Source organism: Gymnogyps californianus, chromosome 5, assembly GCF_018139145.2.
Source record: "Gymnogyps californianus isolate 813 chromosome 5, ASM1813914v2, whole genome shotgun sequence".
In the NCBI taxonomy this organism is placed as follows: Eukaryota; Metazoa; Chordata; class Aves; order Accipitriformes; family Cathartidae; genus Gymnogyps; species Gymnogyps californianus.
The window spans coordinates 54,183,807-54,207,710 of NC_059475.1; the positions used below are offsets into that span (position 1 = coordinate 54,183,807).

Genomic DNA, 23,904 nt, shown 5'->3' on the forward strand with positions numbered 1-23,904 from the left:
AATAGCATATACCACCAGTTTGGGTGGTGTTACAAGCCAAGAACAAAATAGTTTTCTTAATCACTACTTCCAATTTCATTTTTTTACATATTATAAAAGGAATGCTTAGTGTGCGTACAAACCCACTCTTGCCTACAATTTAAAATGAGCTACTCTCAAGCGTCTAGTAATGGTATAACATATCCTGCTTCAAGCAGGACCAGCTGTATTCTGCATTGCAGGTTACCTGTAAATAGTCAGATTGAATAGCTGTGAGCAGGTGGTCCTTGCTGAGTTCATAGAAGACATCTGAAGTCATGACCTGGGTAAATTCCTCACAGAGGAAATGTAGCGCTTGACGATGTACCCACTTGGAACCGTACGGCTGAGAGCTCCACTTCAGAATGGCAATTAAGGTGTCTAGTGAGATGCTCTCAGCAATAATATCTTCACAGCCTAGGAAACAAAAGCAAAAATCAATGATGTTGTTACAGAGGCACTTTGATCCTGAAGAATAATACATATGGCTAAATCTGTAATAGAAAGGGTTATATGACTCCCAGTGAGAGTAAAAACAGAAGTGCCCTACCAACCAAGGTTGCAAATGGGGTTAAATTCTGACTAAAAGTATAATAATTCAAATTGTGGTTTAGGATTCCAATGATACAGTCTTTTGCCTTTTAAAGGCATGTGAAACATCATGTCTGCTGGCATGCCTGGATGAACAACTGGAAAACTAGTTCAGCCCTACTAGAACCTCCTTTGGTTAACATACATTATCTGACTATTTAACACATTTTAAAGTTGCAGATTTGCATTTGAGTCACTATTGTTTGCAGCAGATTAATAGAAGCCTATAAACTGTAACAGAGGTGGGATTTTCATCTGTATCACTTTGCACATGGACCCTCCTGAGACAAACCATGCAGAGGAGCAGAAACAAAAGCTGCAACATATTGTTGGTACTCAGCTACTCAGCACAGGATGAGGGCAACAATGCATCATTTTCTGACTCACAGAGAGGGCGGGAAGCAGCAGTTGGTTGCTCTAGGCCACCACCCTGGCCTCCATATCAAGCAGGGCACAGAGGGTGCGAGGACATGGAGCACCTCCTCTGATACAGAAGCAGAAAGTGAAGCATCCAAGAGGTAGGTATTCTGACTCATGGTGAGTCTGCTACAGTTTCTTCGTACCCGCTGCTGCATTAGGATTTACTCTTTCACAGAGTACATGTTTTCTGAAGAAGAGACAAGGGATATTTAAGTCTCCTGAAGGGAGATGGAACAGATTTGGAAGAAATGAGGGGAGACGTACTGTGGGAGGGCTGAAAACATGGGTACTTGGGGTTACTGAGTTAAGACCGACAGTACGACAATGTTGATAACTGGAAGTCTCCAATAGCACTTTGCTGATTTCATTTGTACATCTGGTTTACATATACACGGAATACTATTTCTATTTGTACTACAAGGATAGCAATTTAAAGAAAAAAAAAATCCTGTTCTAGAATTATACATTCCAGTCTCAACCCACTACAGCCACAAAATTACAGCTGTGCTTATGCCCATGAGAGGTCCCCGGACAGTTCAGAGCAGCATGCTTACACTGCAATTATTTTACTTTTTGTACACCATCATTTTTCTCTCAGTTTCAAGGATATTTAAAAACTAAACTTTGACAGTTGTTTAGAGAACTGTATCTCATTACTGAGCTCTTGGACTAAGCTGAGTAAGAAAGTGTTTAGCACAGTAATCTTAACATTTGCCAAGACAAAGATGAAAGAGGCTCTCTTGATGCTACATATTTTTGAACTGGTTGCATACGTCTAAGACACAGTAGCAGCAATTAATAGAATTAAAAGAAAATCTTACTTTTCTACATAGGTCAGCATACAGAGTATAAGCACTGCCTCCATTTCCATTGCAACTAATAATGTGAAGGATAAGTTATTAAGGAGTAAGTAGTAACAAGTGAACATGCTACTTCACGTAGAAGGGTATCTGTCAAAGGAACTACTTAGGAGCAAAGTCACTGAAAAGGGAAACTTAAACAGTAAAGAAGGTGGTACTAGGAAGCAACAGTTTAAACATGAGGCAGGTTATAAATTTCCCTGTCCTATTAAACACATGTATTTCTACTTAATACCATAAGAAAGCCAGCATGTTAACTATGAGAACAATATTCCGCCATTAAAATTTTCTAAACTTAAGTATAAAAAAAATACAGTTAATATAATAAATACAGTCAATGCTAAATGAGAATGTTTGCAGCAAATTCCAGAAATATGTCTGAATGTATACATGGTTTTGGACAATTTTTAATCTATTTTCTAAAGGAATTTATGAGAATAATGCCTATCCCCCCAACAGCAATAAATTTTACACCAGTTCATACTTAAAACAATCTTTCCTCAACAAGCATTTGGATGATTTGCTTTTCACATGCCTGATTCACCTGAGAAAAGGAAGACCGTGTCTCAATGCAGCCACTGACAGAAGGGCTAGCAAAAGCATACACGTTTCTGAATGATGCATTAAAGGCAGCGTTACGCTATTCATCCCAAGTTAGACTCTCCATTTGCTTTTGACAAAGGGGTAAGTGTTTAGTTATGTTTCAACACACCTGCTTTGTCCTTTACCATTGCTGAAGTAATACGGCACTTCTCAGAGCTACCTATTACCATTATGTTACATATTATTATCACTACTACAAATAAGAACAGATGCCTTACTATAGATATGGACCTCTAACCTGCATGGTGAGGACTAGCCTAAAGTGAGCAGTGAACATGCAAAGATTGGTTGGAGGCACTTGGAACATCAGCCCAGTCATCACTGGTACAGATGAGAGCAGAGGATGAGAACTGCTCTGAAATACACTCCTTGGGTTTTGGTACAGGTTAGAGAAACTGCCCCCTCTAGATGAGGGAATTCCCTAGAAGCCTGAAGGATAAACCTCACTCTGAAGTCTTAAAAAATTCTGATCAGGAATCTGAAAAAACAAAAAGTGTTTAAAAAAAAGCACAAACAAACCTACCTTAAAAAAAGCTCAAAATACTTCAGCATGTCAGAAATATTAGTAAATAAAATCTGAAGCTTTCCACTTCAGGATCCATTTTTACTTACAATTTTCCTTACATAGTTAATGGCTGACATTGTATTTAACTTTGTCATGCGAGTCCCTCTTATCTTCCCTTTTGGGGCTCAAAAAAGGAAAATGTTAAGTTAGCAGCAAACCTGGCACGGCGAATGAAAGCTAACCATGGCTAGTCGCAGTAACACTTAAGAGGAGTTTGCTTCCCTGAATAAGAAACACAGTTGTTTGAAACAATTCTTTAGGGTCATCTGTTGTGTTGCACTAAGCCTTGCCCTACTAAATCCTAACAACTTTTTGCATGCAATTATTCTGTTTGCATGCAAGCTGACTTCAGCAGATGATTACATCCCCCTGAAGTCGAAAGATTACATGTTAAGGACTGCTCCATTTCAAAGGCAGTATGTAAACCCACTCACTGAAATCAGTCATGAGGAAACTCAAACTGTAAGAGCAAAGAGACTTATCTCAAAGTGAATGCCATTCATAGTATTTCATCTGACATTTATTTTTGAAACAATAAGGATACCTGCCCCCTGCAAAGACAGAAAACTACATTTCCGTAAGAAATGCAGTTCCAAAGATCTAAGCAACACTGATTTATAGAAACAGAGCATCAGCTCAGTCTCAATTCTTCTGTCAAGTCCAATTATTGCACAACTACCAATAATACGTCATCATCAGGTGAAAAGCTCATTTAGGATGCCTAGCAAATGAAACAGTCCTTTTCCCAAGTAACTTTAGCAATGTGTCAGAACTGCAGGATTATTAAAAGTATTTCTTCCGAAGTAAGCATGAAGTAATAATTAAAGTGTTTTCTGAACATCTAAATAAATTGGGGTAACCCAATTCTAGCTATGGAAGGAATGCAATTTCTTTTCTTCTTTGGCAGAAGGTTTTTTTGCTTTAACAGTCAGCCACTTGGCAAAAAAAGCAGTCATCTAATGGCCACAATATTGTTCTTCACAATGGAATAGAGCATTTTTCTCTTATGAGTACTATTTTATAATATTCAGGCAGCAACAGCCTTTCCAAGATCCCTTTGCAGTGTCCCAAAGTGCTGTACCACAAGCTTCTGTGACCATTAGTATCTTTCAGAGATTCGACTTGGAGTTTAAAGAAATGAAAGATGACTATCACATTTTGGACAAACGAGGCTATTCCATGCACTCCTTTTGCTGGATACCAATAGGTCCTGCCTACAAACAAGTCCTTTCTGCTTCCCCAGTTCTCTCTCAAATCCAATTCCACAGCCCTTCCAAACAGAAACAGCTTGAGCCCATGTTTAGTATGCTAGGTAGTGGCTTGGGATCTTATCAAGACAGTTGACAGACCTACTAAAGACAAATTAAGTGCCTTCAACAGTTAGCAAAAGTGGAATTAAGTGAAGTTTTTACTACAAAATTGTTAGCTTGCTTTAACTCATTCTGTGGTGGAGACATTTCCCCTAAACTTATACAAACCAGTGGAGCCAAGAAAAAAAAAAGTAGTAAGAATTCATCTTGACACTGAACTGGAGTCTAGAAGCTATTCAATGTTTTCTTAAGTTTGTCGCATTGGGAGAGACCATGCTGGCAATCAGGAACCATACTTTTTGAATCTGCTGGCATGTAGAGAACAGTTGAGAGGCATGACCTGTAGCTAGTCTGGACTGCAACATGTTTGGAAGTTCCAGAGACGCTTGTCTTACCCATCCATGAGCACCCTTGCTGCTCTAACCAAGCTTCTGACAGGAAGAGAAAGGAAAAGAGGAAGACAACATTTGTTCAGCCTCTTTCCCACATCTTACAGACCCAAAGCTACAAATGTGTCCTGTACTTGCTAAGGACTCTTTAGAAGGCAGCCCACACTCACAGGCCATGGGAGCAGTCATGGAAGCTAACCCCCTTGTATAGTGGTATTAAACCAGATTGTGATCTTACACTCCACATCTCCTGCTCTTCTGTCACACTGGTGCTTGGGTGGCCACTCAATGAACTAGTCAACTAATTTCTGTCAATCCTGCTTCCAGCAACATTAGATCCCCAATAGCACAAACCCTACTGCCAGCACAGAGAACAGAAACAAGAGACTAACGCAAAAGACAGGATGGCAGTACCACTTTTGACAGCCAAACAATCTGTGTCAGATTCAAGTGATCTCATACAACTTGAGACGGCAATCAGAATTTAGGTTCTCCACGGCGGTAGGCAAAACATCAGTTACAAAAACAGTAAGAGCAAGTCAGAAGACTTACATACTACAAACAGGAAACTACGCCTTTTTAACTGGTTATCACATAAGTAGCAACTGCAACAACGTCTACTTTCCTATAACTGTATTGTGAACACAGGATCTTGTTCAACATCCATCCTCTGGATGCAGGCTGACTTTCCCCGTTTATTAACATTTATTGCCTCCTGGCAACACCATATTCTCTGTCTTAAAGGAATGCTACAGGTATCTAGCTTCTTGAAGTTTTAGTGCTTTTCTTTTCCTTCTCCTCCCCAAATTGTTTTTTAAAAAAAAAATCTTTAAAAGGAGATTAAGTTAAGTATTAACTGATGCCAAGCCTGTACCTTGCAGGTGCATTATTTTCCGTATGTTACAACTCTGAAGCACACAAGTTTTGGTTACGTGAAGGTGCAGAACTACATGAATGTTTTGCAGAAAAGAAAACAAGACCTAAGTAGCACTAGAGATAAAGAAGGGCTCAGTGGGCATTAGTGGTCAAACACTGTTGAAGTCTATTGCTAAGTTCAGTACCTCTTTTGAGCTATTTTTAATCCCTCTGCTGATTTTTCTAAGCACAAAAACTTAAAACATTCATGTACTCCCATCCTTGAAAGGCTGAATTCAAAGTACATCTGTTTTGGCACTGTTAAAGTATATAGTATTACTTTTTCCTTTATTCAAATACACAGCTGATGACTTTATAGCACTTCAGATTAACTGTTAAAGCAAAAATAAAATATGATCTGAAGGTTAGATCAGGCAGCATTTTGTGTTATGCTAACCATCCTTCCACAGTGAAAACTCTAAAGTTATGTCAAATCCAGTACAGCATACTATCCAGCCATTTGAAATATTAAATTAGGGAGCAGATGAAAACAATGCAACTTGCGTTATTTAAAAAATATTTTCATTTATGATATGGCAGTTATAAAGCTGTTAAACGTTCTAAGAAATTAGCAGCTGGATTTTCGAATTTGTACGTTTAGCCAGAAGTGTAAGGTAATTTTTACATGTTTAAAGCATTCAACATTTGTAGCAAAAGCTCTTTAATGTTTCCTCTCCGAAACAATGAAAATGAATTTACTCTTCTGCTCCTGCTACATGCAAAATGCATGAATTTAGGAAGCCTGAAATCTGCATCTACATCTTTGGCTTCTTGCAGCCATCAGTTGATAATGGCCCTTGACTGGACTTCAGCATTCCTTAAGAAGCACATTCAGCAGCAGCGGCAGGCAGTGTAGCTGATCCAGCTTAAACAGAAAACAATCATGGGTCAGAAACAAAAAGCTGCCAACTCAACCATAACAAGCCAGAGGGAAGAACTTAACATGGGAACAAGGAAGGGCTGACAGAGGAAGAGCTGATGTTTAGAGGGACTGCTGCCAGCCATCTCTGTTCAGTATTTAAGCTGTATACTTCCTAGAACACAGGTGGTTGAAAGAAAAACCTGAAAACAGTGATGAGATCCGTTTCTCTGCAAATTATGACATTGCAAACAAATTTTATGTGCCCAGTTGCACAACTCAGTCAAATTCTTTATCCTTGCACATAACCCTGGAATGCAACTGCTCTAAGGAAGATCCTTTCCACTTCCTGCTTTCTCCAGTCTTCATAATATAAAACCTAAGCAATAATTTCAGGCTCAAGTACAAGTGAATCACTGTAGGGAGATAATAGGTCAGACTTATCTTAATATTTACTTAGTCATACCCAATTTGTTTTAAAGTTATAAGTGCCAGAATAGTTCCTTTGAGCATTCCTACTGCACTGATATATAACTGACATACTTGCTCTAGTCTTCCCACAATACACTTGTGTGTATTTAATACTGCTACTGTGAGCTTCCTGGCATTTCAGTATTTCAGTCCTGCTGAGATCAAGCGTACTTTTGATGTCAGGTGATACCGCCTCTAGATCAAAGGCTGCGCTACTGAATATGGCTTTAAAATAAAGTTTCTTAGTTCTTATTCTTGTCAAGGGTAAAGTCAACACCTCAAAATAAAAGGAAAGCAAAAAGTCTGAAATGAAGTTATTTTTTGTCAGTTTTACTCTAGAAAACTTTTTGGAATCAGCAGGCAAGAAAATATTCCCAGGCAAAACTATTCCATAGGGTCCCAGTATCCAAAAACGTATAACAGAAAAACATACTGTACCACCACCTCAGTGAGACTATTCATGATGGTAACAGGGCCAAGATGCAGAAGAGGATTCATATATTTAATACAGCTATCTAATAAAATTAAGATACCTGAAGTCAAACTTCTCTGCAACAGCAGTGGATGTGGCAGCGCAGTAAGACTGGAAGTGGGGGGGGATTACTTTAACAACGCATAATGAACAGGACTATGGAACTCATCTGGTTTTAGTAACTGTGCTAAAGAAGAAGGGATGAGAGATTTTAAACCTGATCTTTGTGAGTCAATGTGTTAAAATGATCGCACCAGTACTGTTGACAGAGGGTAGCATGAAGACACAAAAGCAGGAGCAGAGTGCAGAAATAAGCAGGCAGAGCACAGAAACATTCCACTAAGGGATGTGCTGAACCTCCTGGAAAGGGCTCTAATCCTCACAGCCTCTGTGACAGCAGTGAAGAGCTTCACTTTTTGACAGTTAACAAATACTGCAGCACCCCTAATAGCAGTCTCAGTCCTATTAGGTACAAATCGGTTTCAGTATGGCCAGTTCTATAGATGAGATATGCTTGCTGATTAGTTCATTTATTCAAATTAGTTCATTCAAAGATCCAATTCAGTTTCTCTTGGAAGATAAGTGACAATCATTAGCTGAAACAAATCAAGTTGAAGGCAGAGCAAATTCTAAAAGTAGTCTTGCTTTACTTGGACAGTGAAGATTCATAGCACATACCCATACTATCACTGACTTCATCATAGGGAAACCATCTACTAAAATACAACAGTCAGAAAAAGGAGTATCACTGTGTTAGAAACGGGAAGATTTCCATGGAAAGAGTCAAAGCTGAATAATCTGCTGAAATGGAAGAAAGATTACAACATCTGGATACTTAGAAAGATCCCTGAAGACAAATCAAACTAAAATCTGTTGAAAATAAAAAGTTGATCAGAAGCTTTAAAATACATCAACTTCACTTGACACTCAGTTACAAATACCCAGTCAAAACTGAGTAAAAGTGAGCAAAATGAGTTGGAAAGAGTATCCAGACTTACATATAATGAGCCCAAAATATTTTCCAGGAAACCAGGGAGACAAGCTTTAGTGAGTTTGCAGTCGCCTAGCATGAGTGAACTGAATCAAAAAACTTGAGCCAGGAGTGTGGAAACCTAGAGAAGAAACTTAAGACATTCACTAGCTACTGTGAGAGCCAATTGACGGGATCGGTCAGAACTTGGGCAAAACTGGACACCTGCAGCACAGAGGAGAAAAGTGCTGTCAGAGGACCAAGCTAAGAGGTTTCATGAGAACTGCCTGCTCAGTGGTCTCCAACACCTACACAATGCTGTCTCTTCTAGCATTGCTCTGCATAACATCTAGAAGTCAGATGTTTCAGTGACAGCTTCCAGCACAGAAGTATGCTAGCTATGAAATCAGGGAATGAGAGGGACACTACCGAAACGAAGATCCCTCATCTACCTCACGTTAAGTATTACAATAAGGGATTATAAGGTGCCACGGTTAAGTGCCAAAACAAGAATGGTGGTCGCTACTAAAGTGTGTACTTTGTTAAGTGATCTGTTAGTCAAGTGCAGGCATATAGTGTTCCCTGATCAAATAAGCTTCCTTTTAATTTTGATTATACCTCACCACTTTTGTGGTCAGACACAGATGTACCCGGGAAAGAACAAGACCTCTGAAGGCCACTGCATCCCTCTACCTCCTCCCAATGACCACCCCCAAAACACTACAGCTCTGGTTCATCCAGAGGGCCAGAAAGATCAAGCCCACACTGCTGCATTCACTGGTTCCAGCCACTTGAGCATGCTGCCAAGTTGCTGCAAGCCCAGTGTGGCTCCTGCTGCTGCCTTTCTTTTTTCTCTCCTAGAGGTAGTGTTGGGGGAAAACCTCCAGGGAAAAGTTAAAATCTTGTTACCACTGACTCATAGAATATATATATTCCAAAGCAGCACCAGTCTGTACTGTATTACTGAAGAGTGCTCATTTAGGATATGCTGATCCAAGCACGCTCAACTTAAAGCGAGCAGAAATAATGAAACTCAGCATCAAATAAAACATCGGTTCTGTTTTTCAGCATTTAATAACACCTAAAAAATAAAAGTCATTTTCCTATAAGTCTGCCTAAGTTTCTCTTTGAAGTCCTTTATCTATCATTGCTTATCTGCTTTGATATAACTTACACTGCTTCATTAGAGCACCTCCAGATCACAGTTGTTCCAGTCTAGGTTTCCAATTTGAGGGGAAGAATTACACCCTGTTCATTTATGAAACAGTGCATAATTATTCAGTGTCTTACTGAGGGCTTCATTCACAGTTTAATTCCCTCATTAGTATTCCCTGAGCACACTAAACCCTTTTAGCACTTGTATATGTGCATGCACCAAAACTAAGAAACTGTATACTTATATCACCTTTTTAATTTCAACCCATTTTCCTTTCTTGCTTTCAGCTGATCTACTGAGTTGTCCTGTTCAAGTACTATTAACTTGTGAATATTATACAGGAATGAATTTAACACTGTAGTTCAACTACAGTAAAACTTTTTGCCACTTATGCACTCCATTCAACATTAAGTTTCTAGGCGTGCTTAGAGGGGAACAACAACAAAAATAAGAAAGATGCAGACAGACCAGAGAGGGTCCAAAGGAGTGCCACGAAGATGATCAAAGGGCTGGAGAACCCAGCCTATGAGGAAAGACTGAAGGAGTTAACTCTTTTCTCACTGGAGAAGAGAAGGCTTGGGGGAACCTCATCACAGTCTTCCAGTACCTAAAGGGCAGCTACAAAGAGGACAGAGACTCTCTCTTCACAAGGAGCCACATGGAAAGAACAAGGGGCAACAGATACACGTTGCACCGGGAGACATCTTGATACAAGACCTTTTTTACAGTGAGAACAATTATTCACTGGAACAACCTCCCCAGGGACATGGTATACTCCCCATCACAGGAGGTTTTCAAGATGTGATTGGACAGGGTGCTAGATAATCTCATCTGGGCTCCCTTCCCCATGAAAGGTTGGACCAGATGATCTTTCGAGGCCCCTTCCAACCTGGGCTGCTCTACGATTCGATGATTCTGAGCCTAAGCACACCTCATTCACATTCCTGCAGCGGCATATCTCAGAAAACTCATCTCCTTTGTTTTCTGCCAGTTATATTGCAGCAGGATTATTTCAACTTTCAGCATCATCTGAAAATCAGTTTCCTAATACTAACCTCTACAGAAGACAAAATAGTTCTAACTAGTTTCCCATATCTTTATCACCCACAGTTTGATATAACTATTAGGAGAACCCATTATAAGTACGATCTCTTCCTGCCGTGCTTATACCTGCTTTTTCCTGCCCATTCCTTACGAAGTTTCCTATTTTACTGAAGTCTACTTGGTAGTTTATATTATAAAGATTTCAATCTTGTCAAATTTCATTTGATAGCTAGAAGTTACGAGTGTACAGATCTACTGTAAAAAGTTATTTTCTTAAACAAATTAAACTAGCTTAAACAAATCACATTGTTGATATCTCAGTGAATTCCATTATCCATTTCTCAGCTCAAAAGTAAAATTCTCATCCCCCACCAGCAAGGCCTGAAGCAATTGCCATACCTCATTATGTATAATACGGCCACTAAGTAGTTCAAACACCAACAGATGAAACAGCAAGCAAAGCTCCTGCCACCACAAGAGGTATTATTAGTTCACCAGTAAGTGCTCCGACACCTCGCCAGAGACTGCAATAACCCTGGCCAGCCTCCATTTGCAGGAAGTTTGTTATCAAGATTTAAGTGGTCTTTAAGAATAATGGACAGAAGTGAAACTTTCTAAACTTTAAGTCTGAAAATACTGACTGCCCCTGCCTTCAGTTCTGTACATCAAGAAATAGATACTAAAGACCTAGGACTAGTGCAATTAAGCCATTTAAACTTACCTTCCAACAGCAAGACTGCAGGCTTGGTGTACCCCCTTTGACAAACTACAGAAATAATCCTTCAAGCTTACAGCCTTGTTAACATATAGGGGCATTTCATAACAAGTCTAAATATTTCCTCCTCTCAACAAGGATCTCTTGTATCCTCCTTCTGTCGTTTACACCCACAAAATGGATTATAGATGAAAGTAGATAAAGATCAGAAATATCAAGACCAGTTATACATTTGACATAAATAGCATGCTTCAATAATGAGGTGCAATACAGTTAAAAGCTCTCACATGGCATTTCTTCCGTCCCTAGAAAACACAGACGCATTATCTACAACTTACAGATGGAAAATAAATTCCTTTTCTTAAAGGAACTGTCAGCCACTGATAGTAAGACTCAATAGGCATACTTACACTGCAAAATAGCTAAAAAATTGTTCTAATAAGGTCATATATTCTACAGCAAGGACAGTATTACATACCTTGTGCAAGCATGTTAAACTCCAAGAACAGTGCTATGTGATAAAGCTCCATAGCTTCTTCAGCCCTAGTCATGTTCAGTTTTCCTGCTACAAGAGCCTGAACTTCACTTAAACTGCCCACTGAAGGACTGGAGTGCAAAACCGAGAGGTCCACCACATCTGTATACATACAGTTCAAAATGACCTTAGCATATTTTTTTGGTATGATAGATTCATCCAATATAATTCTAGTTGGAGTTCGTAGAGTTCGGTCTGTGATTTCTTCACCAGTTCGTATCCTCCTCTGCAGCAAGTGACGAAAAAATGGAGATCGTGATGAAATAATAGCTTTGTGAGCTCTGAGCTCTTCATCTAGACAGTTCTGACTTCCACCAAAAGTTTCAACTAAGTCAGAGTTGGATGAAAAGCTAAGAACCACATCGTAGTAGCACATGTAATCAAACAGTGCGCGCATATCAACATCTAAGGAATTTGGTGTTCCAAATTCTTCACTAAGCTGCACAAGGATATCGACATTTTGGAATCTTGAATCCTCCATTCCAAACTCGCCTGTATAAAGGTAGTGTAACAAAGCAGAAAACATAGGCATATCTATGCCAGCTGTGTTAATATCCATTATTATTTCTGCCCCATACTCCGGTGAGGAAGAAAGCAGCGTCTTAAAAAATGGACATCTTGCCGCCAATATCGCACGATGCACAGGAAAACAAGTTTCTTGAAATATTAAGTCTACATCGGTACAATATTTGTACTGATAAAGTTCAGCCATGTCTTTTTGTAGCGTCCTGGCTTCTGGTCTTGCCAAATTAGCTTGTAGATAAAGTTCCTTTAAGGCTGACGTCCCTTCGTATTCTTCTACTAATGCATTAACATCTCTGACATCCCAGCCTGAGAGGAGTTCACGCATCTGCTTGGCATGATCAGCAGATCGGCTAGATTTCCGACGCTTAATGAATTTCTTTTTGAGGGTGGCAAGGCCAGAGGTTTTCTTTTTCTTGTCTTGAGGTTTCTCATGGCCATGGTCAAGGCTATACAGCTTTGATTCACAGCCATAACCTTGATGAGAGAAGGATGATGTCCCTGGAGGCAAAAAGGAAAATTGAACACATTTATTCTTTAAATTTAAAAGGACAGTCCATAACACCTAAGCAGTCCATCAATGTCTCCGCAAGTTACACAGTTTTTCCTTCTCCTCAGATCAGATAATTCAACAAGTTGGAAACCTGACTGAAGCCTTTTCTGGCCATTAAGAACAAAAATAATTTTTTTTTGCATCTACAAAGTTTATACTTTTTTTGTTTTTAAATGTACTCAATTTTAAGAACCAAGCAGTGCCAGTTGATGTAGCTCTGTACCACATGGCACACTTACCTAAGCAGGAAGCGAACACCACGGTCATAATGTTACAAGTGTCATTGTATTAACTATAGGAAGTGAAAAACACAGTCTTTTTAAAAACTTGTATGACCTCAGTGAAACAGTAGCACTTCCCCCCTCCCCCTTCAAAGTGTTTTTCAAATTCCGTTCCTCTAGCATTAAGCGTCATTTCAACAAGAAAAGCATACCTGGCATCAGATAGTTATCACAGTCACAAGAAAAAAGGAAAAAAAGAGAACACAGTATATCAAAACATTCAGGGAAATTGAGGACAATGAATTAATTTTCAATGCAAATTTAACAAGAAAGTAAAAAACCTGTCATATGATAATCAAGTAATGCCAAAAGTCAAACACATAAAATGGGTTCCTTTCCACAGAACTATAGATGCTAATTTGTGCATACATCCCATTTAAAAGAATACGGAGAATGTAAGTTTTACTGTATTATTAAAGATGTCCTTTGAACAGAGCATTATGCAATTAAAGTATACATACAATTATTTTTCCCCTCAAAAATCATTTATAGGGAAGTTATGTTATTAACCAAACATGTTGTGAAATGAAAAATCAATTCCCCTCAACATTATCTGTCACATACCTGACCTGTTCTGCTAAATGAACCTTTGCTGACTGTCAGTTTGAGCCTAACTGCATATACAGTAACACTGATAGCAATTTAGTAAGAAAACGAGGAATTAGAATCTGCATTTCTAGGAGTAATGGAAAATTGCAGTAATGTTTTAGTAGAAGAGTAGTTAAAAACTATAAACAGAAGCATAACTGTCACATTAAAGGGTTACTTTCTAATTTAACTTTATTTACAGAATTTTCACTCTAAGCCAGATGGTGAAAAACCTCAGACACAACCGGGGGGGATGTACACAAACCCAACTACTACTTCAAAACAAAAGAAGAAACCAGAAGAAAACATTTGCAAGTGGTATACAGATTAATAACAATCACAGGTTCATCTGAAACAGTATTTGTCCATTTTCTGTTGGGAATAGTTAACATGTTTCCGTTAGTACACTTGTGTAGCTTCACTACTTGTTGCCTTTTTTGGATCTTTAAGTTCAAAGCACATTCAACCACCCAAGTTTTTGAGGCCTTTTATAACTTGTTCTATCATTGCTCTCTCACGGTTCCACTTGTTCCAAGTACATTTGATGTGATGCTATTTTGCTATGCTATTTTGACAGTGATGTTATCAGCCAGTCTGTCAAAACACAGTGCTTTTAGTTACCATGTTATTTCAGACAAGTATTTCTTGAACTTTGAAAGACACAGGAGCAATTCAAAGTTGTATTTGAGAGCACAGCAACTGCAGCAAACTAAGGTTTCTGTAAATTGTTTTATTATTTAAGCCTCAATAATTCTAGGTAACCTTATATGCTGGCTTTTATGCCAAGCTAATCAAAACTCCCCCAAATCATGCAACACAATGGTTTTACAATTCACCTATTAGTGAAAACTTTGGGAAGGAACTTTGCTTTCTTTGAGGAAGGACTTCTAACCATTTTATCCATGCTACATTAAATTTTGCTTGATCAGGCAACGTGTTAATCATCATATTGAAATTTCAAGACATTAAAAAACCATCAATTTAAATGAAGAGAACAGCAGTAATACAAGACAACTTCAACAAGAGGTTGTCCTGCAAAATCCACCATAAAAATTCCTTCCACATGCTATACTAGGTATTACAATAGAAAAGTAGAGATTCAGTTTCCTGCTGATAGAGACAAGCCTAGAATTTCTGCTCCATTTAAAGAGTATCGATTACATTTCACAATAAAAGTATAACTACACTTTGGTCACTCCATAATGATAGTTTCTGCTCCAACAGAACATGCCAGCTCATTTCTATTTCAAGTATTTTGGATTCTAATGGCAAATTTGAGTACGCAGAATATTCTCTTACATTCTGCTAAAGAAAAACTAGGACACCACAAGACTCAATTTCTTTCTTCCCTGAAGGCTGCCGTGAGGTATTACTTGCACATGAATCACCACAAGATACTAAAACACCATTCAAACCTTTGTGTACCCTGAGCTACTTAGAAGATTTAACTTCAGAAGTACTGCAAGCAGTGCTATTAACCCTTACAAACAGATAATACACTGCTATAAAAGTGCCACCACACAACTGCTCTTTGCCAGAGGCAGAAGCACCAGATGCACCAGCAGAGCCTCTCTGGGTTCACAACAGCTGGTGGCTCCCTATCCCTCAAAGAAAGAATTTTGAAGAGCCCCCTTTTGACCTGCCTGTATTCCTTCATAAGGCAAGAGCATCAGAAGTAGGAAACAGAAATTTATTCCCCACTTCTACACTAAAAGGCACCGATATATTAAATGCTGTTAAAAAGCAATAGCTACTTCATGCCCCTAGACAGTATCTAGCTTTGAACAGATAAATATTTACAAGAAACAGATGACTGCCAAGAGAAACTACTTGGGCATTTGACAATGAATAATGGGATCTGTCTAATCCTCTGCATGCCTACACATTTTAAAATCTAATTATAGAGCTCTATTTATTTTGAACAGATGTACCACCCTAGAAAATGGTGTGAAATCCTCCTCCTGAATGCTGTAGACAAAACAGCAGAGAGATGACTAGTTAAGCCTTTGCTAAAACAAAAGTATTTTTTACAGTAAAAGCATTGCATTATTTTTACTGATTTGTCTCCTCTTCATAAACTGTAAGCAAATTCAGCATTAAGTCAACTAATAATGGGAGCTCATCCTATGAAACTACTGTGCTTTGCCAGATCAGTTCTCAGCTTCTGATATTCATCCTACATTTACAATGTAACATGGTGCAGCGCTTTAATGGTAAAGCAGCATGTCTAAAACAAACCCAGAGGCCCGAATCCAGTTTCCAGGAATTAGGCAACTAATACATATTATGCAGCTATTATAACTCTAGTCCCCATACTGCCAGTTCTACTTTGGGGCAGTAAATAGATCTAATGCCTTCTACATTTAAAAAAAAAATCTGTAACATTAAAAAAAAAATCTGTAAAAGTTGATTTAACATTAAAACATCATTATTCTGACAAGTGATGAAAACCGCAGCTATTGATTTTAGGATACATCTATTTTCTACTGAGACAGCTACACAAACCAATCATCCATACAAGAATCAAGATGAGAAAGAGTCAAACTCCACAAAGTGGGAAGAAGAGGTGTACACCTGTGATGTAGATAGCACACATACTCTACTTGCACACTCATGTAAGTGCCACCACAATATCAGAAGACTTCAGCAAGAATTTTAACCAGAACACTCATTTGCCTTGCCTAAGATGAGACAGCCACACATTTTTAGACCTTCGTCAATAAAGTTTCAACCACAATTTTCAATAGGTAATGGGGACCAGTAAATTTATTGTGACATACTACATAATGGGTTTCTATTTTGAATTTAATAATGAAGAGCATCAACAAAACCTTCCACATACCAAGTAGAAAGTTTCTGGGGAATTTAATGAAGCCTTTGGAACTCTCCCCTCTTCAAATCTGCTTAAAAGGTGTTTCAGCATGCAGATCTGCCTGTTTTCAGGTCTGTAAGGGTTTCTCTTCATTCAACAAAGGCAGATTAAAAAAAAACCACCAAGACATGTAATAAAAACCATTTTGGCTGTGATTTTAGAAAGTACATATATAAACTGGGGCAAATCTTTTACTACTATTAGTTATGATACACTGAAAATACATAAAGCCTTAAGGGGGACTTTACAGCATGGATATCCAACACGTTAGTACTAAAAGTTCTTCCTTGACATGCTACGACAGCACACAGAATTTTTAGCCCAGAGCACAGGTCTTTACACGTAACAGTTTGTAGGCTGTCCTCTACTCAGATCTCCAAAAGTCAGGAGTGTCACAAAAGCTGAGACAAAAGAGAAAAATTACAAAGCAAGTCATTTTCTTCTGCTAAGGATATCACTGTGCTTTCAGTGGTGATTAAGAAAAGAAGTAACACTGAATATCAATAACTACTTACTCAGTGTTGCGAGCCAAGACATAAAGAAGAAAAGTGTTTATGAAGTATTTATGTTATTTACTGCTAAGATCATTCTTCAAGCTGTCAGGGTTCGGTTTTTTAAGGAAGATTTATCTTCTCAAAAACTGTCTTCTTCTAGATTCATCACATAAATATTTACTATTTATAGTATGACAGTACTTAGATCTACACTGAGGTCTTTTTGCACTAGACTGAAAAGCACATAAACATAGTACCTGCCCCAGTTATGATTGGGATAAAAAAATAATTTCGTAAGAGCACTTCAGCTCATGTTTCCAGGTAAGCAAGGTCCTTGCTTGTAAATAGTACTGTTAGGACAATAAGTATCCCCATTCCTCATTTACAGGAACAGGAAACGGACAGGAGAAAAAGTTGTCTTCATGACTGCTTGTTACTTTAACAGGCTTATTATCCGAGATACCCCTTCTAGGAATAAGGAAGTAATTCAGTCATACTAGACACAGTGCCAATACTACAATGAATACTGATAATCAAGAGTTTTATATGCTCTAACACAGTTTCACAGAAAATCTGAGGAAGAAGAGTAGAAAATGGTAGATAGTATTAACAGATAGCAACTGCTCTTGAACTGGGAAAACTAGCATGCATGGTTTAATTATAAAAAAAAAAATCCACTTTATTTAAATAACCTGGCATCTGTTTACTAGCAAATGGCAGATCAACTCATTGCATACATAGGCCAAACAGATACTGGACAGTACCTAATTTCATGCACAATTGAGCTTGAATGGATTCAAACTAGTGACTCAGAAAATAAAAGCTCTGCATAACATTACTGCAAGCAAATCAAATCTAGTGCATACACAATCCAGTAAATCATCTATGTAAGTGACAAGATAACTGAAAAGAGTTACCTATGAATGTCTGTTGTGCCTGTGAATTTCCCCCTACCCTTGGGGAACATGAGTGAGGGTAGTTAGATGCATTAGCACCCATTTTCTTCAGTCACTCAGGCATTCCGCCTGCTGGCTCTTCAATGTATAAGCCCATAATCCTTTATAAATCTTCAATCCCAGGTCCAGCATTCTGTTCCTTCATTTCTGAAGAACAAAAACAGCAATAGGTTACTACTTTTTTTTCAGTAGGTATTATGTGATTCAGATAAAATAAATTCAGCCTCCAGCACACAGTATTTTCATAAATTAAAACCTCAAACATTTCCAAGATACCTTTCTCTTTGAAGGATTAAACCAAGATCAAAAATACACTTTTTTCCCAAAATAATTTGTAATTTTCCAAACCATTCACAAATCAGTATGATAAACTGCAACAAGGAACAGGATGGCTATCAAACTTTTAGCTAAAAAATCTTCACGTAGGAGTTGGTCTAGACTAGATATGCTCCTTTCACTATACCAAGAAAGACTTTTCATACATGCTGATGTGTTTACACATTGTTATAAAAATCCCAAATTGAATTATACTGACCAAGAAAGCAGAATAAGCCAATCCCATTGGAGGTTATATCATCATCACTGCTTTCAGCTGCATTTTGATTTCATACCATTTACGCAGTTCTCATTCAGTCCTACTTTTCAAGTTTAGACTAGTACCTAGAAGTAGGTTTATAATAGTAAAAATAAGGAGTTTAAGCATTCATCTACTGTTTTATTAGGCATTTGAAAACTTTTTAGGAAGTCAATTCTGAGGAAATTTGAACAAGGATTCATTGCTAAACATACAACAAGCACATTCTAATTTATTCCTATATTAGCAGTGTTAAAATAGTAATACTGCAAAATGAAAAGTTACCACAATGAAGAACTGCTTAGTGTCAACTGAACACCTCTGCCTCCATCCAAAACAAATGCACAGATAAGAGTGATACAAAGGTAAAGTCCATACTAAGAATTTTTTAGACTCCATTCAATATTGTGAACATGTAGCTAAATTCTACCATGTTGTCACAGGTGTACCTATATTTGTTATATGCTCCCAACTTTATCTCGTTTCTCAGTACACCTCTGGCACGTTAAATCAGACAAGTAAGTGCCATGCAAGAGCATGTGTTTCAAGGAAGCTGCAGCACTGTTCCAGTCTCTTCTCCTTGCTTTAATAATCTGTTTCTTTCTGGCATGAGGAGTTCAGAAGAGTGACACCGGGGAGGCGAGATATGATTTTAAGTGGAGAGGCACACCTGGCCTCTTAGTCACAAATGCAGTATGCAAAGCAGATCCTGGGGAGCAGAAAGTGAGAAACTTGCCAGGAAGCAGAAGGCTGCAAATTGCTGTAGGCACAGGGGTGGGGGGGGAACAAGTGCCCCAGGATTCGAGGGCTGGCTACATGAGGAGGAAGGGTAGAGAAGGGTTTGGAAACCTGGCTTATAGACATGGGTATATGAAAAGGTGAGACACAGGCATGGGACTGAAGCATTGTGGAAGCATGAGAGAGTGCATGATTTCCAACCATCTGATGCCTTAGAACAAGGTTCCTAAAATCAGGCTTTTTGGCATTTGTGGTCTATGACATCAGATGTTTTCAAAAAGGAACCACAACACCTCACACTAGACATGACGTACAGGCAGAATCACTGCTCTAGACAGCACACAGCCCAGGTCTGCCTCTGTCGTGGTTTAAACCCAGTCAGCAACTAAGCACCATGCAGCTGCTTCCCCCTCCCCCCTCCCAGTGGGGTGGGGAGGAGGAAGGGAAAAAAGTAAAACTCGAGGGTTGAGATACAAACAGTTTAATAACTAAAGTAAAATAAAATACACTACTAACTAAGAATAATAATATAATAATTGTAATGAAAAGGAATAAACAAAAAAGAAAAGAAATAACACCCAAGAAAAGACCAGTTGCACAATGCAATTGCTCACCACTCGCTGACCGATGCCTGAGCAGCGATCCGCACCTCCTGGCCAACTCCCCCCTGTTTATATACTGGGCATTACATTCCATGGTACGGAATATCCCTTTGGCTAGTTCAGGTCAGCTGTCCTGGCCATGCTCCCTCCCAGCTTCTTGCACACCTGCTTGCTGGCAGAGCATGGGAAACTGAAAAATCCTTGACTTAGGATAAATGCTACTTAGCAACAACTAAAACATCAGCGTGTTATCAACATTATTCTTACACTAAATCCAAAACACAGCACTGTACCAGCTACTAAGAAGAAAATTAACTCTGTCCCAGCCGAAACCAGGACAGCCTCACACAGCTGCAGCCTGCTGATCACTAGCTGAATTCTGCTAAGGCAGGAGACAACCATAACGACACAGCAGCTTTCCTGGTATTATACAAGCCAACCTGAGCCAATCTACAGGTGTGCAAATGCAGAAAGGAGGAGCTCCCACATCTGCCCTCCCCAGCTAGGTGGCAATGTCTCCTCAATTGCATATAACCTGATGCTTTTCTTGAACTTGTCTCTACGCAGATTCAGCTTGCTTGACATAAGGAAACAGAAAAATAAAATACCTTCCTACGTGAATAGTGAGCCTGCTCAGGATGAAGTCAGAACCAGAGCACACACAAAATGGGCTACATCACACCAGCAAACATCAATAAATCTCCTCAGCAAACACAAGCTGTTGGATCAGTTCAGTCTTAGCCAATGCACGTACTCATTTTCTTCCTTGTGCAGAAAAAAGCTAGCTATTCTAAGATAACCAAATCCATATAGATGCAGATCTCCATACATGAAAAGCTCAACTGATCTAAGAAAAAAACACTTAGAAAATAATTTCATTAAAACAGTGACACTCGAAGTGACTTGTGTACCCACACAGAATATATTGCTTAAATGTGCCATCCATTTCCAGATGGAATTAGTTACATTCAGTACAAGCTTTATGGAGGTAAGAGTCACCTTTCAGTTTGAATGCCAACTCTCCCACAAATAATGGCCAGCATCCTGAGTAGATATCCCAACAACTTCCCTTTTCTCAGCTAAAATTGGACTTGGTTCATTTGGACAGAGTCCTGGAATAATGCCATTGCTATTCCACTTTCCTCTTCAGCATTCAGCTGTGGCGTAATAACTTGTCTATTAGATGTCTACTAATACTTTTCAGTTCTTCCTGACACGGGAAAGAGCCCAGGAGCTAAGTAAAAGACAAAAAAAAAGTTTGGGGTTTTTTTTTTTTTTTTTTTGCTAGCAAGCACTAAATATACATAACCAAGTCTCAGGCTTGAAGTTAATACCTTCCACCTCCTTCTACTTGGCAACAAGCATGCTCCAGAAGATGGAAGGAATGTGATCAAGGAATATATGCAACTGTTCAATACCATTAGTATTCAATGCTTGAATTTGCAAAACAACAGGATTTAAATTAACTGAAAAATGTAAACACTATAAAAAATTCCTAAAATATCTGATATACAAAATAATTTTATTCAGAGGCTTACCACAAGAACACTGTTACTCATTAAGCCCAAGTGAGTATCGTGCAGAATGAACTCACTCACTAAATTTAAAATATGTAACTTAATACAGGACAGTGTAAAAAAATGTCATATCAAAGCTGTATACATAAATATATTCACGTATATAAATGTATAATATATATATTTATATAACTATAACCAAACATGCCAGGTTTCAGTGAAGGAGGAATTCAATGCAGAGTAGGCACTGTGGTCAGCCATTTACAGATGCCAAAACTTCCTGTGCCTCCTTTCAAATTTAACCATGCACTGCCTGGTCACGTGTATGCTGGCTCACTTCTTGAGAGTATTTTGCATCTTGAATCCAAACACATTGCAGTTTATAACAGTGTACTGCGCCCCATGGCTCAAGACTGATCACAGTTTTAGTCCCAGTACTGTCCTTAACCTCATGTATCAACTGAAAGTACAATCTTTATATTTTTTATTACATCACTAAATCTTACAAGATAATATTGTATAACCCATGTTGTATTTCCCAAACAATTTAAGCTGGCAGCAGTGATGAACTCTGTCCTGGAGGAAGCCCTACCTTTCTCTCTTCATTCTCATACCCACTTTCCCTACGTTGTTTTTTCTGGCCCAAATATTCCATCAATCAGATAGATTGACCCACATTAAAACCAACCTAGACAAAAAGTTTAAACAGTATCAGTTACCCAATTAGTTTGTTATGGCACCACATGAATACTTGTGCCAGCAGAGGTGGAAAAAGAAAGTGGAAGATGGAAGCAAGCTGCTAGAGCCAGGATTGCATCTTTTGACAGCAACATGTACTTGAACCACTCACAGATTTAGGTGCTTTTTTTTGTTTGTTTGTTTTGCTACTGTCCACTTCAGCCTCTACACTAAACCTAGCCTACCTGCACAGCAGTCAGTCTTGCACGTAACCTGCTGAGTCTAGTACAAATGTAAATACATCTCAGTTACCGCATAAAATGCCAAATCAAGAATGTTGTTTCCCATGGTGAAAGACAGCTGTAGAAGGAGATGAACATAAAAATGAAGAAATAACTCCAAACCAGACTATTAGATCTTTAGCTGCAAAAGGCAAGAAAGATTTCATCTTTCCCTGCAGAAGTTATCCTGCATACCAAAAGCTTCCCTATTTCAGCTTAGCTGAAGAATTTTTTTAATCTAATTTTAGCCTCAGAATACAGACATGAAATTTTTCGTTAGTTTTAAAAACTACCATCAGGTGAACTTTTTCTTGCCTTTCTGTTAAGAGTTTATATGCATCCATGTAAGCATTATCAAAAGGAAACTAAATTCAACATCTGCTGACCTACTGAAACAGGATCTCTTGTCGAGAGCAGTGATGTACACACAGTTGTGTGTTATGTATGTATACATGTACATAGGAAAAAAGTTAAACTATGTCAAAGCTTGTTTAAAAAAAGCCTGCACCACAGAAATGGTATATGAAATGTGTTATATGAAACCAGGAAGCTTTAGAAGCCAAAATTACCATCCCAAATGCTACAAAAAGCACAGAAGTGACTTTCAGATTCTACTGATACTCAGAGCAGAATAAAATTTAAAGTAAACACAAATCTAGTTAAAAGTTTCAGTACTTAAAATAAGTTTCTCAGTCTTCTCAATACTTGTCACACTGAACCTAAAATCTTAAGAATCTAAGACGACTTGCATCTGAGGTGTCTGGGCTAACAATCAGGAATTCCTAGACTGGGAATTCTGATTTAACAAAAAGTCTGTGTACAGAATGGACTTTGGGTAACAGTGACACTTTGTTTATAGTCATCACTCAATACAAAGGTTTCATAAAATTTTCTGTAGTCCACTGGGATCCAATTAATATAAAGGGCAAGGTGGGGAGCTTTACAACATGTTTTACAACCAAAAACATTTGACTTTTTCACTTCTAAAATTTTAAGAACTTTTTGTATTTCTTCTGGAGTGGTTGCCATCGGATTATGAAATAGCATAATACTAAGATCAAAGTAGGAAATCATATCAAGTACATGCACATACTTGTACCAACATGATTTTTCAGGTTTTACATTTTACTTAACACATTTTAAATTTACTATGAGTAAGTGACAACACAAGTATCGCAAGCATACCTTATTCATATTTGCTTCAGCTTTTATCTAGACCAAAAATGTTATGCTATTTTGCCCCAACAGTTCCTTTCAAGTAACAAGGAAGTGGAACTGTAATGCAAGATGAGATGACAACATCCAGCAGTAAATTGGTACACTTGGGGGGAAAAAATTAAAAATAAAAAAAAATA

General features: G+C 38.3%; 1 protein-coding gene across 2 annotated transcripts in view; it reads right to left on the bottom strand.

The window, feature by feature from the left end:
* The window catches only part of BTBD7 (BTB domain containing 7), a 33,169-nt gene extending 14,894 nt beyond the window's left edge, over window positions 1–18,275 (bottom strand). For both annotated transcript variants that reach the window (XM_050897819.1, XM_050897818.1), the window contains exons 1-3: window positions 18,121–18,275; window positions 11,837–12,916; window positions 227–435 (exon numbers count right to left, since the gene is read on the bottom strand). In XM_050897819.1, coding sequence (XP_050753776.1) covers window positions 227–435; window positions 11,837–12,916; window positions 18,121–18,202 — 1,371 coding nt within the window. In that variant the 5' untranslated portion in view covers window positions 18,203–18,275. The remainder of the gene's footprint in view (window positions 1–226; window positions 436–11,836; window positions 12,917–18,120) is intronic.
* Between the last annotated feature and the right edge of the window lie 5,629 nt (window positions 18,276–23,904).